This window comes from Leptonychotes weddellii, chromosome 10, assembly GCF_054177405.1.
Source record: "Leptonychotes weddellii isolate Sample4059 chromosome 10, ASM5417740v2, whole genome shotgun sequence".
In the NCBI taxonomy this organism is placed as follows: Eukaryota; Metazoa; Chordata; class Mammalia; order Carnivora; family Phocidae; genus Leptonychotes; species Leptonychotes weddellii.
The window spans coordinates 54400295-54413912 of NC_138378.1; the positions used below are offsets into that span (position 1 = coordinate 54400295).

Genomic DNA, 13618 nt, shown 5'->3' on the forward strand with positions numbered 1-13618 from the left:
CACCCAGTGCTCCATGCAGAACGTGCCCTCTTTAATACCCATCACCAAGCTAACCCATCCCCCCCACGCCCCTCCCCTCTAGAACCCCCAGTTTGTTTCTCAGAGTCCATCGTCTCTCATGGTTCGTCTCCCCCTCCGATTTCCCCCCCTTCATTTTCCCCTTGTATTCATTTTTAAACTAATCTCCTCCCAAAAAGAACTTCAGTTATCTTCACTCTCAGAGGAAAAGATGGGATAGCTTTCAAAGGTGAAATGTATGCCCAGTTATCACTACGGGTACTCCGCATCAACTTTGGATTCCTGAGACTAAAAGTTGAACCAACATGGGCCAAAAGGACTTGCACAAAATGATGCCAGCTCCAAAGAATGGCAGTCTGTGACTGATTACTGTGTTAATGAGACCAGACTTCTTGCTCCAGTGACCATGTAGGTCAGTTATTATTTCTCTGTTCCATTTTCAGATGGCACTCTCAGTTCTGACCAGTATGTATTTAAGATGCATGCCATTATTCTCAGTATTGCTCACGGGGTGGAAATTAACCCATGAAAAATGACACCTCTGAAGTCATGTGGGAAGATACTAACGTAAAGAGGCAACACGGATAAGGATAAGCACAATACAAAATTGAACATTCAGTATAATCCCGACTAATTTTAAGTCAGGAAAACAGAAGGCACTCTGTATTCCAGGTCTGACAGTTCTAATATAGAGTTAGGGACATCCATCACTTTTAGAAAAGTTCTGTAACGTTTAGAAAGGTTGGGGGAACAGAGGCCAGGGAAGCTGCCGCTGGAGATCTGAGCCCAAAGCGCGGTGGCAGCTGGTCTTCCACAGCTTAGGAGAAAGCTCTGTGACGCTCCCATCAGCCCACGCACCAGACTGCAAGTGTCTCGAGAGAGTCACGACTTCTCCTTCTCCCTTACTTTCCGCACCTCATGTAGGTTCTCTCAGAGGCAGGCCCTAACTGAGAACCCTGGAGAGAAGGGGATTCTGACAGACAGAGTTCCCAAGTTCTCTTCTGCAATTACCGCGAGATTTTAGAAGTGAATAGTTGGGATGGCGAATTTTTAGTTCTCAGGCTGGCACATCTACGTAAAAATATGCATAGCAAAAAGATCAGAAAGAGCTATATGAAAAAAGGGGCGCCTGGCTGGCTTGGTTGGTGGAACGTGTGACTCTTGATCTTGGGGTTGTAAGTTCAGGCCCCGTGTTGGGTGTAGAGATTACTTAAAAATAAAATCTTAAAAAAAAAAAGAACTATTCCAAAATGTTGAATAATTATCTGTGATGGTAGAATTTACGAATGATTTTTTTCCTTCTCTTATACCTTTCTATACTTCCTATAATGTGTTTTATAAAGAGGACATTATTTAAAATTTGCTAAGAGAGTAGAACTTAAATATTCTCACTAATAATAATAATGTAATAAAAATGGATAACATTGGTCACAGAAGAAACAAGTCAGAAGAATGTAGATGGATGAGCAGAAATCCATTATAATCACTGGAAAACTATTGAGAATGCATGTGAATCTCTATAGACCTACTTCATTGCATGCGATAGCTGTTTCAGAAACAAATTTGTTTTTAATCTGGATCGGTATCTTTTTTTATTCAGTCAAAATATGTAAAAACACTAGGTCTATTTACAATTTTTTTGGAATAGTGATTTGATGAATCCTTTGGTAAAATGAATATCATCTTTAAATGTTGGGTTGGATGGTTGGATGGACTCTTGATTTTCATATGATTGGATATGCCTAAACATAATTAAGATAGTATTGTCATATATTATCACAGTAGAATTAATTTTCTTTATCCCATTTTTAAAAGCTTGCTACCTATTTATTATTATAAATATATAATAAAAATATTCATAAATAAAATTTTATTTATTTAATAAGTAAAAAATATTATTCTTTATTTATTTATTTGGTTTTTGTTTTCCTGCCTTTCTTTTTCTGAAAGCATGTAGGTAAGTAATTTTGTGGTTTTTTTCCTTCAGAAGTAAATTTTCTTCTTTCCGTGCCCAGAAGAGTGCTTTGCTCATAGTAACTACTGAGAAAATAGTTATTAATTTAATGGAGAAAAGTCATGTTTCCCATGTAAGACAATACATTTAGTTAAATGAATTAATTTTGTAGTATTAATCAGCTATTAGGCAGATAATAATTCAGCTTAGATAAGATATCCAGGTAAGACTTCACTGAGAAGGTGACATTTTAATTAGGTTCTAAAGGAAGTAAAAGAGCAGCCATGTGGATATTTCAGGCAATAGCATGCCAGGCAGAGGGAACAGCAAGTGCAAAGGCTCTGAGGCAGGAGTGTGCGTGGTGTGTTTGAAGAATAGTGAGAAGGTTAGTACTGATGCCAAGGTTTGGGACTAAACAGAGAAATAAAGTTGCCAACAACTGAGGGATAGAGAAGACTGGGCAGAGCAGGTTGTTTGAGATGCTATTAAGGCAGCTAAGTAGGGATAGTGAGTCCAGAGGTACAAATATGAGAGTAGCTAATTATGCCAGTATTAAAGCCATGAGCTTGGATGAGATCACCCAGAGACTGAGTGTAGATGGGAAAAAAAAATCCAAGCATTGAGCCCTGGGCCTGAGCATGAAAATGGATGATGGTAAATATCCTTCAGGTTAGAACAAACATTTTCAGCCTGCAAATGCAAACCTGATAAAATATTTTAGAAACTGTTAATTTGAAGCAGACCATGTATTTTCCTGGAATAAATGTACTTAATTAAAGCAAAAGTTTTAAAACAAATATGCTAAATGTTCAACACAACAGATTGGATTGCTTTTGTCAATAAAAGTAGGTAAAATTCAATGTCAATCAGTTTTAGGAAGTTTTTCTTACTCCTTACATAAGATGGAAGAAATCATAGCAGTGTTTTGTGATATATGTGTTAATAAATACCCTCAAAACACTTCTCACTGGGGTTTAGGGTGATAGTTAATCACACTTCTTTGTATCAGCTGCCTAACCTTGTCACTTTTTATATGAATAGTATTGAGACTTTGTCTACGCTGTCCTTTTGATCCAGTACCTTAATCAAATAAATTCTGAGGGTGGGGGGGAGGGAGGAGGAAGTCAAATGAATACTTTGAATTATGTAATTGCTTGACTAGGTAATGGATCATTTTAGTGTAATGAATAATCTGAACCACTGCACAGAAGTAGCTTCTTGTCTAGTGTTCAAACTGTTCTTTTATATTACAGTTGGGCATTTTAGTTGTGGCTACTACTTTGTAACAATGTAGATAACCCAACTGACTTTAGGCATTCATTTAAAAAAAGATATGCTTTATAAAGGTAAGAATGAAAGGGACTATGAAAAGTTTTAGTAGGAAAAGACCTAGAAAGTGCCTTCCTCACAATCACTAACATTTACTTTAGTTTCCTTTAGGTCAGATCAAACTCTGGGAGGCTAAAGTTGAAGAAGTTGATAGATCCTGTGATTCAGATGAAGATTATGAAGCCAGTGGGAGAAGTCTCTTATCCACACATTACACCATCGTGATCCACCCGAAAGACCAAGGTCCGACTTACCTCCTGATTGGATCCAAGCATGAAAAGGTACCTAGGGACTTACTGGTTGATTTTGAATGGTGTACACTGATGTCATTAAGTACTGGTAATAATTATCAAATCAATTTTATGGACACGAAAAGAACTTTGTTAAAGACCTTCAGCTCTATTTTCAGAGATTCTTCATGTCCCTGGAAGCTAGCCTTGTTTGCATGTGTCATTTTTCTATCCTCTCGTTAAAAGTGACCTCAAGGCTGAAATTAGTACCTGAAGGCAGAAGACAAAGGGACCTTATGTTCAAAATGTGGATCTCTTAGACTGAGTATTTTTGGGTGACTCTAAGGCCTCCCCCTTATATTTTTGACTCATTTTCAACAAAATTTTGGTTTAGATACAATTGAAAATGAATCATTATATGTATTATATGTATGTGTAATAAGTAAACAATATAAAAGTTAATATAATATAAAATAAATGTATAAAAGTTAATTTGTGATAAAAGAGGCATCACAGATCAAGGGGGAGGTAATGGATTATTCAATACGTAGTATGGTATGCTCAGTATATATTGAGGAAATTGGCTATTTAGGAACATTAAAACATTAGTTTTTCATCTCACATATAGCAACATAGTTCTAAATGAATGTAAAGAGTTAAATGAAATTATTTTTTCAAAGAGCCTTTATCTGATCTCTGAATAGAAGGCACTTTCTAAAAAGAAAAAGCAATGTAAGAAATCACAGTAGAAATGGGTGTTAGGGTGCCTGGGTGGCTCAGTCGGTTAAGCGTCTGCCTTCAGCTTGGGTCATGATTCCAGGGTCCTGGGATCGAGCCCCGCGTCGGGCTCCCTGCTCAGCGGGAAGCCTGCTTCTCCCTCTCCCACTCCCCCTGCTTGTGTTCCCTCTCTCACTATCTCTGTCTGTCAAATAAATAAATAAACTCTCTAAAAAAAAAAAAGAAATGGGTGATATATTTGACTACAAAAAATTGAGGGGTGCCTGGGTGGCTCAGTTGGTTAAGTATCTGCCTTTGGCTCAGGTCAGGATCCTGGGGTCCTGGGATCGAACCCCACATCGGGCTCCCTGCTCAGCAGAGAGCCTGCTTCTCCCTCTCTCTCTGACCCTCCACCCTGCTCGTGCTCTCTCTCTCTCAAATGAAAAAAAAAAAAAAATTAAAAAAATTGAAATACTTGTCTGTATCAAATAAAATCACAAACAGAACCAAAAGGATAATACAAAAAATAAAATATTTCATGGATGGCTACTATATCTTTAACATATAAACAACTTTTATAAATTATTCCTTCTTTTTTAAGGCATAGTATTGCATTGTATGTATATACCACATTTACTTTAGCCATTCATCTGTCAGTGGACATTTAGGCTGCTTCCATGTCTTGGCTATTGTGAATAATGCTGCAAATAAACATGTGAGTGCATATATCTCTTTGTGATCCTGGTTTCAATTTGTTTGGATATGAACCCAGAAGTGCAATTGCTGGATCATAGGGTAGTTCTATTTTTAGTTTTTTTGAGGAGCCTCCATAATGTTTTCCATAGCCGCAGCACCAGTTTGCATTCCATCTAGCAGTGGATAAGTGTTCCCTTTTCTCCACATCCTTGCCGGCATTTGTTACCATTTTTTTTTAAATAAAAGCCATTCTTTTTTTTTTTTTTAAGATTTTATTTATTTATTTGAGAGAGAGAGAGAGAGAGGGTGAGCATGAGCCAGGGGAGGGACAGAGGGAGAAGCAGACTCCTCCCCGCTGAGCAGGGAGCCCGATTTGGGGGGCGGGCACTGGGATCATGACCTGAGCCAAAGGCAGATGCTTAACCAACTGAGCCAGGTACCCCTGATAAAAGCCATTCTAGTGAGTGTGAGGTGATATCTTATTATGGTTTTGATTGGTATTTCCTTGATGATTAGTGATGTTGAACACCTTTTCATGTGTCTGTTGGCCATTTGCATGTCTTCTTTAGAGAAATGTCTATTCAGTTCCTTTGCCCATTTCTTTTTCCTTTGCTCATTTTTTAATTGGGTTATTTGTTTTTTTACTATTGAGTTGTAGGAATTCCTTATGTATTTTGGATATGAACCCTTTATTAGATAAATGGTTTGCAATATTTTCTCCCATTTCATACGTTGCCTTTTCATTTGTTGATTGTTTCCTTTGCTGTGCAGAAGCTTTTTTGTTTAGTATAATCACACTTGTCTATTTTTACTTTTGTTGCCTGTGCTTTTGGTATCATATCTAAGCAATCATCACCAAGGTCAATGCCCAGAAGCTTTGTCCCTATGTTTTCTTCTAGGACTTTTGTGGTTTCAGGTCTTATGTTTAAGTCTTTATTCCATTTTTGAGTTGATTTTTATGTGTGTGTAAGATAAGGGTCCAATTTCATTCTTTTGCATGTGGGTATCCAGTTTTTCCAAAACCATTTATTGAGGAGACTATCCTTTCCCCATTATGTATTCTTGGCAGTCTTGCCACAGGTAAGTGGACCATATACGCATGGGTTTCTTTCCAGGCTCTCTGTTCTATTCCATTGGCCTATATGTGTGTTTTCATGCCATACCAAGCTGTTTTGATTATTGTAGGTTTGTAATATATTTCGAATCAGGAAGTGTGATGCCTCCAGCTTTGTTCTTGCTCAAGATTGCTTTGGCTATTCGGGGTCTTCTGTGGTTCCTTAGGATTGGTTTTTCTATTTCTGTTAAAAATTCCATTGGGATTTTGATAGGAATTGCACTGAATCTGGGGGTGTTTTAGGTAGTTAATAACATTAATTATACCAACCCATGAATACTAAATGTCTTTCCGTTTATTTGTATCTGCTTTAATTTATTTCATCAGTATTTTATAGTTTTTGGTATATAAGTCTTTCACCTGGTTTATTAGGTTTATTCCTAAGTATTTTATTCTTTTTGATTCCCTCGTAAATGGGATTATTTTCTTCATTTCCCTTTTGGATAATTCATTGTTAATGTATAGAAATGCAACTAACTTATGTATGTTGATTTTGCATCCTGCAACTTTGCTGAATTCATTTATTCTAACAATGTTTTTGTGGAATCTTTAGGGTTTTCTATGTATAAGATCATGTCATCTGCAAAGAGGTAATTTTACTTCTTCCTTCCCAATTTGGATGCCTTTTATTTCTTTTTCTTACCCTATTGCTCTGGCTAGGACTTCCAGTGCTATATTGAATAGAAGTAGCAAGAATGGGCATCCTTGCTTTGTTTCCGAGCTTGAAGGAAAAGCTTTCAGTTTTTTACCATTGAGTATGATATTAGCTGTGGGCTTTTCTTATATGGCCTTTCTTGTGTTGAGGTAAGTTCTTTCTGGGTATTATTTTCTTCTTTATATTTTCTGGATTTCCCAAGTATTTTGTATGTGTTATTCATATGTATTGGGAGTCAGATTTTAAATTTGATAGATTTTATTATGTTTCTTAAAAGAATATGAACTGGTTATATTTATTCTAGTCTTTCAACATCATATTAACTTCCTTAATTTTATCATGGTTTTCTAAGAAACATCTATAGAAAACAATAAAAATGTGAACAATGGGAAAAGGCACTATGAGCATAATTCAAGTGAACCTGCTTCAGAACTGTTTGACTAGGTGGCTTTTGGTTATTATTTAAAAATTAAAGAATTTTTTCAGTGTCAAAGTTTTCTACTGTTTATACAAGTTGTTTTTTCTTTAAGTCATCAAAAATTATATCTTGGTTAACATCTCTGTTAATGTGTTTTGACTTTAAGGACACTTGGCTTTATCATCTGACTGTTGCAGCAGGAAGTAACAATGTAAATGTTGGATCAGAATTTGAACAACTCGTTTGCAAACTGCTAAATATTGAAGGAGAACCTTGTAAGTTCACAACATATAAGGCTATATGAAATGGACCCAACCCCCTTAGCCTAATTGATTTTTACTTTGTGAGTTCCTGTTTCCCTGCAATGTACCCATCTTTTCATTGGCTTTGTTTGTCATAGGCCAAGTCTCTTACTGTGGTTCTTAGACTCCAGGGACACCATCAGTCCCTGATTGCCATGTCCTGTAACCATTCTACCTTTGCTCACATTACTCCTTCTGCCTGAAAGTCCCCCCTTCCTTCACATTTCTAACTAACCTGATAAAATCCTACCTACCTTAGGAGCTCCCCCCATCAGCAAGCCTACTCCACATTAGCATCTGGCTCATAGAAGATACTTAATAAATGTTAAAAGTATGTCTCAAGGCACTCTGCATTTAACTCTTTTATAGCATTTGTTGCTTTGCATTGAAATTATTTTTTTATGGCTCAGGTGTCCCTATTGAGGGTATAGATTCTGTGCTATGCTTTACATAATACAGAGATCATATTTGTAGTAGCTAGCATAGGAATTTAAAAAATACTGATTTTTAGTAAAGACTTCAAGTTTCTCTTTATCTTTTATCTCCCTCTACTTTGGATTCTCTTCCTCTGTCTCTCACCAGCTCCTTCTCAGAGGTATCTCCTACCTGGATCACCAATCTTTAGCACATTTCAGCAATGTGATAGTGCTCTGGTAGACTTGTTTTAGCCTAGAATATTAGGACCAAACTTTCCTAGACTTAGTTTATTCAAAACAGAAACATGAGAATCCCAATGGCCTGGAAACAAATAAGATAATGTTGCCAAAGGTTTTTCGTGACCTATATGACTTAAGGTTGTGAGCTAGGCCTGAATGAGCTAATTTCTAAAGGGCTAATTAATGGGAGGGCAAAATAAGTGATTCTTCTGTTTTCTGTTCACATTTTTATTATGTATTAGCTTCTCAGATATGGAGACACCCTACTTTGTGTCACAGCAAAGAAGGAATCATTTCCCCATTGACAACACTACCTTCTGAAGCTCTACAGACAGAAGCTATTAAATTATTTAAGGTAAAACTTTATATGGGCTTATACATTGTTAAAATTTTAATTGGAAAAAATAAAAGTAAATAATTTAGGTTGTAAAGTTTCGCTCTCTCCGAAAAAATTCAAAATGTGATCATCATCATCATTTTTATTATTAAGAAAATCTACTGAGATAAAATTAGGTGAATTTAATATGCTTTCTGAGTGAGGATTTGGGATTTACTTAAATAAACTATGAATGGTTTGGGCAGTGTAAAACACTTAATATCAAAAGAATCATTTTCCCTTCAGCCTCTCAAAAGGAGAGATTTCTCACATCACATCTCCCTCAGTATTGGAAGAGAGGGGTCAACACCCTTCTTCTCCAGTGCTATTCTTTAATCCTTCTTACTCAACTTCTATTAGAAATCCCTGACCACTTGAAAGTTTTGCCATTTGCCATTCAACTATATCACTCTTTTTCCCCTCATCTCTGTCATCAGTCACTTTCTGGTAACTCTTCAAATTTCATTAAGGATTTTGGCTCCCAATTCACATTCTTTCAACCTCAAATTTTTTTTAAGATTTTTATTTATTTAACAGAGAGAGAGAGAGGGAGCACAAGCAGGGGGAGTGGCAGGCAGAGGGAGAGGGAGAAGCAGGCTCCCCTGCTGAGCAGGGAACCTGACACAGGACTCAATCCCAGGACCCTGGGATCATGATCTGAGCAGAAGGCAGACGCCTCACCGACTGAGCCACCCAAGCGCCCTCAACCTCAAATTTTGCCATTATGTTGAATGACTTTATTTTCACTTCACTCACCAGTGCCATGTTCTTAAGATTCCTGACCTTAATGCCAGTAAGCTTCACCTGTAGTCAGCTTCACCTTCCCATTTTCCATGTCCGTATCCTGACCCCACCATTCCTTATAAGTATACCATCTCTACAAGCTTCAATTCTAATATCTCTTTCTATAACCATAATCTCTTAGCCTATGAGTTCTCTTAGTTTCTTATTCTTCCATTTTTCATCCTAAGACCCTTGTTTTGAGTCATTTATTTTCTTTGAGATCAAGAGAGAGCATGGTAATAACTGTTTCTTGGCTTTTCTTCCTTCTTTATCCAGCCTAGATGGCTTTCATTAATAGTCAGTTCCTTGGGACCCATAATTCCATGCATTCTTCAGCCAAACCCCAACATAGATCAGTCTTGTCCACTTCCACATTGATCAAATGCACACAGCTAGAGAACATCATGCAACCATGTGTAGACTGGAGCCAGTATAAATGCGTGGTCTTCATTCCTTAGGGCTGACTGCCTCTTCTTTTGCTTGTCTTTGGTCACACCCCACCCCCAAACTCCCTATTCAATAATGTTCTTCACAACAAATTTACCTTCTGTTTCACTGAGAAAATTAGAGAGCATCAGACATGAGCACCTCAAATCTCTCTCCCCGACAGACATTCTCTCATTTATTTTCTTTCTCTTCCTTTCCTCCAGTCTCAGAATCTTGTGTACCTTCTGTGGATTCAGGTCTCCACTCCACACCAGGACCATGGTGTTTCATTTTGCCCTAGTTTCTTAGAGTCTCAATTTTTGTCTTTCTTTTGGCTTCTTCTTGCCTACATTCCTCCCATCCCCAAAAAATCATCTGTTTATTAGATAACATAAATTATTATTAATTTGGAGGTATATGATATAGCGGTTATGGACTAAAACCTTTATCAATTGGAGATCCATTCTGAACTATTTATTGATAAAATAACATGACGTACATTAAAATATTCCAGAAAAAAGTGGAAGGGGGTTTGAATGAAACAAGTTTGACAGAATGCTGATGATTGTTAACACTGGGTAATGGGTATATGTGTGATCCTTACACCGTTCTCTATTTTTGCTCATGTTTTAAAATTACCATAATGGGGGCACCTGTGTTGCTCAGTCAGTTAAGCGTCTGCCTTTGGCTCAGGTAATGATCCCAGGGTCCCATGTCGGGCTCTCTGCTCAGCAGGGAGCCTGCTTCTCCCTCTCCCTCTGCCTGCTTCTCTCTCCCCTTTCTCTCTCTATGTCAAATAAATAAAATCTTAAAAAATAAATAAATAAAAATTTTAAAAAAATAAAAAATCCTCCTGTAGAACATACAAATACCCCAAGCAAGAAAGACTCCATACAACTATGTTGGAAAATCTGAATGAAGTAATGAACATTATAATAAAGTATAAATGGCCCAGGGCGCCTGGGTGGCTCAGTTGGTTAAGCGACTGCCTTCGGCTCAGGTCATGATCCTGGAGTCCCGGGATCAAGTCCCACATTGGGCTCCCTGCTCGGCGGGGAGTCTGCTTCTCCCTCGGACCCTCCCCCCTCCCATGTGCTTGCTCTCTCTCATTCTCTCTCTCTCAAATAAATAAATAAAATCTTTAAAAAAAAAAGTATAAATGGCCCAAATTGAATGGAGAATGAAATTTAAATAGGGGAATTTGCCAAACTTTATAAGAATAGATCATTTTAATCCTCTTTAAATGTCCCAAGCATGGAAAAAGAAGGACATTTCCTCAATTCTGTTTTTTACTTTTACTTTTTAATTTGGAAAATTTCAAACCTATGTAACAGTTGAGAAAATATTATGAGGTCCAAAGCACTTGTCACCAAGCTTTACAGTTGTTAACACATGGCCGGTTTTGTTTTCATCTCCCCACTCCCATTGCTCCCCAACATTGGATTACTCTGAAGCAATTCTCAGTCATCATATCACCTGATTCTTTTTGTGAAATATTACTTTGATACCAAACCCCAGAAAAGATTGTACAAAACAGCATTTCATGCAAAAACTAATAAAATCTTAGTAAACAGAAACCAGCATCACTTTAAAAGAATACCAAATGGTGACTAAAAGAATTATTCCAGGAAACCAAGGATGGCTAAATATTAGGGTGTCTATTACTATGATTTATTATCATAGACAGTCATCTCCATGGATGCTGAAAAGGCATTTGACAAATTCACCATTCATAAAATAATGATAGGTACTTCCTTACCATGATGAAATTTAATGGTAGAAATCTTTTTTTCATGGAGCATTTCATGTAATGCTTGGGCGCAGTGCTTTAGAGAGTCAATTTATTTGATTATATTCTGTTCTCAGAAGAGGTAAAGACTACCCACTATATTTAACAACATGGTAGTTAAAGCCAACCATTTGTGTTTATGAACACTTCCCTTTAACCTTTCTTAATATATATTACATTTAATCAGATTTTAAATGCATTAATTCATTAAACATTTACTGTGTCACTCTATGCTGTGTAGAGAATACAAAGATAAATAAGACAGAGTCACTGTTCATATGAAGTTTATAGTCTGGTGGATGACAGATCATTAATGTTCTGTATACTTTTTAAATGAACGCATATTCCACTCTTGGGTGGAGTGTTCTATAAATGTCAATTAGGTCAAGTTGGTTAATAGTGTTGTTGAAGTTTTCTAAATCCTTAATGATTTTCTGTCTACTTGTTCTCTCAATTATTATGAAAGGGATATTGAAATCTCCAACTATAATTGAGGATTTGTCTGTTTCTCCTTGCAATCCTATCAGGTTTTGCTCCATATATTTGGAAGCTGTGTTATTAAGTACATAAACATTTGGGATTGTTATGTCCTCTAGCAGAACTGACCCCACTGTCATTATAAAATGACCCTCTTTATCTCTCGCAGAATTCCTTGCTCTGAAATCTACTTAGTCTGATTTTAATGTAGCCACTCCAGATATCTTTGGTTAGTGTTATCATAATATATCTTTTTCCATCCTTTTAAACAAAAACTACTGCTATGAAGAGAATCAATATAATTCATGCAGAATAAATCTAATCATTTCTCACTTTGAATATATCTTTTCTTTTTTAATTCAGACATGCCAGCTTTTTATAAATGCAGCAGTTGACTCCCCTGCGATTGATTATCATATATCTCTAGCCCAGAGTGCTTTGCAAATCTGTCTGACACATCCTGAGCTCCAGAATGAAATTTGCTGTCAGCTCATTAAACAGACAAGACGGAGACAGCCACAGAATCAACCAGGACCGCTGCAGGTATATATTGATACCTATATGTGCAATTTAAAATGATGTTGTTTTCCTCACCGTGAGCATGATACATACTCAATACAGACATTTGAAAAATGCAAAAAGTATGAAAAGAAAAAATAGCTATGAATATTTTGATGTGTATTCTTTCAGTTTATTTATATATTTATGTTTCTGTATAAGTGTGTATGTGTGTGTATTTATGCACACTCACTGTTTCCACATCACTAAAGCTGCAGTGTGCATACTACTTTTTTAAAACTGTAGAACATAACATTTCCCCTGTATCCTTCAGCGTTCTTCAAAAACATTAACGGTGCATTAATATCAGTCACTACACATTTAGGTTCTTCCAATCATTTTTCTTATAATAAATACCACTACCGTAGACATCTCCAAAACCTAAACTCTGAGTACAAGTCCAGCGAATTTCTTTGAATCCATTTCTAGAATTTCCACATATTTTCAACAATGTTCAGTGTCATTCTGCTTTTAAATTCTCTCCAGGTAAAGAGTGGTATTTCACTAGTGATTTAGGATGCCTTTCTTTAACTATTAGTGTAGCTGAGTTTATTTTCAGGTAGCTTTTGGTCACTGATGTTTACTCTTCAATGAATGCTTGTTTTAATCTTTGCTTATTAACTCCCTATTAACTGCAGGATGAAACTAGAAAGTTCTTACCCTAGCAAATAGTACTCTCAGGGGATTCAGGTTTCATGGGAGTTGGAGCTTATACAATTTAAGCTTATACTAATAATGTGTGTTTTTTTTTTTTAAGTATGTTACTTTCACACATTTTAAAAGAACACAGGATCATATAAACATAGTAGATACGGCTGTTCCCAGGCCTTGGAGGGCCCATGCATGAGTGATGTTGGAAGCTTAAGCTTCATTTGTATTGAGGGCCCTTCATAATCTAGCTCCTGAAGCCTCCTCTTTCTCCACTTAATTTTATGCATCCTGCATCCAGCATACACTGAAAGAGTAAACACACCCCATTCTTCAGGCACACCATGCCTTCACATTATCCTTCACCTTGCACCTGCTCCTCTTCCTGTTACCTGGATCCCCTTCTCTCTTCCTACCTGTAGACTTTACAGTTGACCCAGGCAACATCTCTCCTGTGAATACTTCCCTGACT

General features: G+C 36.8%; 1 protein-coding gene across 5 annotated transcripts in view; it reads left to right on the forward strand.

Annotated features, from left to right (window-relative positions):
• The window catches only part of PLEKHH2 (pleckstrin homology, MyTH4 and FERM domain containing H2), a 106472-nt gene that overhangs the window by 64045 nt on the left and 28809 nt on the right, over nt 1–13618 (forward strand). For all 5 annotated transcript variants that reach the window (XR_014149258.1, XM_081833482.1, XM_031017607.2 and 2 more), the window contains 4 exons: nt 3403–3582; nt 7298–7406; nt 8332–8444; nt 12304–12483. Coding sequence is in view for 4 of the 5 variants with exons in the window: in XM_081833482.1 (XP_081689608.1) it covers nt 3403–3582; nt 7298–7406; nt 8332–8444; nt 12304–12483 (582 nt within the window). In the remaining variant the exon portion in view is untranslated. The remainder of the gene's footprint in view (nt 1–3402; nt 3583–7297; nt 7407–8331; nt 8445–12303; nt 12484–13618) is intronic.